The 3,170-nt window shown below is 43.3% G+C and overlaps 1 protein-coding gene across 1 annotated transcript in view; it reads right to left on the bottom strand.

Annotated features, from left to right (window-relative positions):
• The window catches only part of SARC_06041 (hypothetical protein), a gene marked incomplete at its 5' end in the record, with an annotated part of 14,207 nt that extends 11,190 nt beyond the window's left edge, over positions 1 to 3,017 (bottom strand). Inside the window, 5 exons of the mRNA XM_014300063.1 lie at positions 376 to 543; positions 949 to 1,093; positions 1,478 to 1,553; positions 2,304 to 2,409; positions 2,842 to 3,017. Of these exons, the coding sequence (XP_014155538.1) occupies positions 376 to 543; positions 949 to 1,093; positions 1,478 to 1,553; positions 2,304 to 2,409; positions 2,842 to 3,017 (671 nt within the window). The remainder of the gene's footprint in view (positions 1 to 375; positions 544 to 948; positions 1,094 to 1,477; positions 1,554 to 2,303; positions 2,410 to 2,841) is intronic.
• Positions 3,018 to 3,170: the final 153 nt, after the last annotated feature.

The following is a 3,170-nucleotide window of genomic DNA, read 5'->3' as shown; positions in this document are numbered from 1 at the left end:
ATATTGGCCAACATAATGTTTAGTCCTGTTATACATTATAAACACATGTGATTATCTTTCGTCTCATAATCATACATGAACAAAACTACCTCAGCGCATACACGTATTGACAACCACAATGTCTAGTCCTATTATCCATTATAAACTTCTGTCATTGTCTGTTTCCTTTGTCTCATGTGCATATATGAACACAGTTAGTTATCTTAGCACACATATATATATTGACCAACACAATACCTAGTCCTATTATCCAGTACAAAAACCTGCGATTGTCTGCTTCCTTCGTCTCATGATCACATATGAATAGAGCTATCCCGCCACATATATACTTCCTGTGTCCCGTCATCTATTATATACTCCTGAGATAGTCACTACCTTAGGCCTTCGCCCATATCGCGTGAGGGATTCGTCAAATCTCTCAATGGCGTCGCTGCGGAAGATGAGCTGCGGTTCCTCCAAAGCCTCCGCTTTAAAGTTGGGGTCAAATAACGCGGCATTGTCTTGCATACGCTCCATGGGCACGTAGAAGTACTTCTCATTGGTCTGTGTAAACGAGTTGGAATACAAGTGCATGTACATGTGAATACGATATCATAATACGTTGTCCCTTCTCCTGAATACGATATCATAATACGTTGTCCCTTCTCCTGTCCTGTCCCCGCAAGAACAGGGTCAGACTCGGACAGAGATTTGCAGATGTGTGATGGGCAAATAAGAATCCAGAGAGGAGATAGTGCATATCCACAGGATTACGATGAACCTGTGACGAATAAGGGGCAAATCCGTAAAAAGAGAACCAATGACTATCAGACGCACATTACATAAACGACAAATGTCGCTGCAAACACGACGAGAAAGGGTCGGCTGGGCGCAATAGCAAATGCAATAGATACAAACGACATGAAAGAATAGGTAATACATATTAAAGACATATCGGTGTGTACACACATTCTTCATGACGGTTTCTGTCATATCCTTCCACGCAGCAGGTGTGAGGAAGCAGTTCCCGTCGAATGGAAGGATCCACCGATACCCTTTGCTTATTCCGATCTTCAGCATCGCATTGCGGGCGCCGTTGTTATTGATGATATACCTGTGGTTCGAAGATGTCGTAGAAGCAGTCATGTCGTAAATACACTCGTGATACACGCTTGGTGTCACTATACGCCTGGTGAGGGCTGGTGTACTATGATGAATGTGGCAATACCGAAGAGTAAAAACTTATGACAAGAACTATGAAAAAGGCAGATGTGTATATGAAAACAAGGTAAAAACTTTGCGTTAAAGTACACATTTAAGGCTCACATGTATTAGGTACTTGCCATATACTCATGTCGCGTGTGAACGCACACCCTTGTACACACAGACCCATTCTTAACTTGATGTTGTGCATACATTTTAATCTACATACACAGTGGTGAACCTGCGCCAGACATACGAACTCATTTCATCAGAGTCCCCCAACAACCACACATACCGGTTTTTCTTTGCCAAAACGTGGTCGATGGCCGATGCTCTCCACAGCGCTCGGTCGGGGAAAACCGGGTTCTGCTCTGCGAAGGGAAATAGCACGCATGTCGCAAACGACGAGTTTGAATCTTAAGTTCAAAAGAAAAGCCATTCGAACGTATACATTCAGGCCCACACGTGCACTTCTCCGTGGTTTAATACCGATGCGACTACAGCGTCACCCGGATATGTCCAGTAAACCTCCCAAATTCTAAAACCCCAAAAACCTAAAACCCTACAACCCTGTGTGAACTTATAAGAACCCGTACAATGATTCATACGTCCCTCTTCAGTGCGTATTTTGTATAGGCAAATTCATTTGGTGCACGAACGACCCATAAGAATAAATCGATACCGACGGGTACTCGATGGAGGAACACGCTAGTACACCCAAACCCACAGCGACTGGGCCGATGTATGGAATAGAGAGCTGATCATCTACTGGTTTCAGTTTCTGTGACGAGTATATACAAACAAGGCTTAAGTGCAAGCTTGTTTGTACCAGACATATCGGTGGAGTTTAACATTCTGGTACGAACCAGCTGGTCTATCTATAAAATCCCCGTATGTGGGTCGAACCCCCCATCGCCACAGCCTCTATACACTCACTCATCCAACAACAGATAAAGATATACACTCGATACCAGCGGGAACCAAACAAATTGACTGCTGAAACGCAACACAGACAACACCAACTGCGCCAAATCCACAAGCTGCACCGTTCGCGTTGTGTGTTCTTGTGTATGGTGAGATAAGTGGTTGTGCTTGGTTTGGCACAAGTGCGAGCGCCTTACCCATAGGCGTGTACCGAGTGATGTCCTGCCAATTGAAGTCTACATTGGCCCAGTCGGTTTGGATTTGGCTATACTTGCGCAGGTCCACCTCGATGTCAGTGTACACCTGCGATACGCAGAGACAATAAGCTACACGCACTGGAACGGCGACACACTAGTCGTGCGAGGGAAACACCGAATGCTGCACATCTACGTGAACCTCAATTCTCTCATGTATGAGAAGCAGATATGCACACCATGTAGGGGAAACACTTTAGTGTCCTCAATTCTCTTAACTGTGGTGGATCAATTAAAGCATATGAAGTGTAGTTTTGATTGCTGATCTTGGCGACTCAGTCGACCATCGGCTGATCAAACGTTCGCATACACTCGCACATCACTGTACGCAAACAAACGGTGAATACCACGCTTTTCTCCTTATACAGACACATTCGAGCACATAAATAGGTGAAATAGAAGTAATTTGCCACTAAGATGTAACTCTTTGATCATGTGCGTATGTATGCATGTGCACGTATATTTATGTCGATAGCTATACCTGGTTGTGTTGCTCAAGAAGAGCGATTATAGCCTTACGCTCGGTAGTGTTGACGACTCGATTCACTACCCATTCTTTGGACAACCCAGGAAGATCCGCTTCGTTCTCCAAAATAAATCGGATGTTATTGAGTGTTTGCCCAGGGGCGTGTCTCGGTGGTAGATCATTCCCTGTTGGAGATAAAAAATTAAAAAAGTATTCACAAAATATAGAATGTAAAACAACAAACGCACACATATACATATATATATATATATATATATATATAACTACATACATAGGAATATATATAAATAAAATCCTATAACTACACACACATATAAATATAT

This window comes from Sphaeroforma arctica, assembly GCF_001186125.1.
Source record: "Sphaeroforma arctica JP610 unplaced genomic scaffold supercont1.416, whole genome shotgun sequence".
In the NCBI taxonomy this organism is placed as follows: domain Eukaryota; class Ichthyosporea; order Ichthyophonida; genus Sphaeroforma; species Sphaeroforma arctica.
The sequence above is the reverse complement of the archived record's forward strand: the minus strand, read 5'-3'. Positions and strand labels throughout refer to the sequence as shown.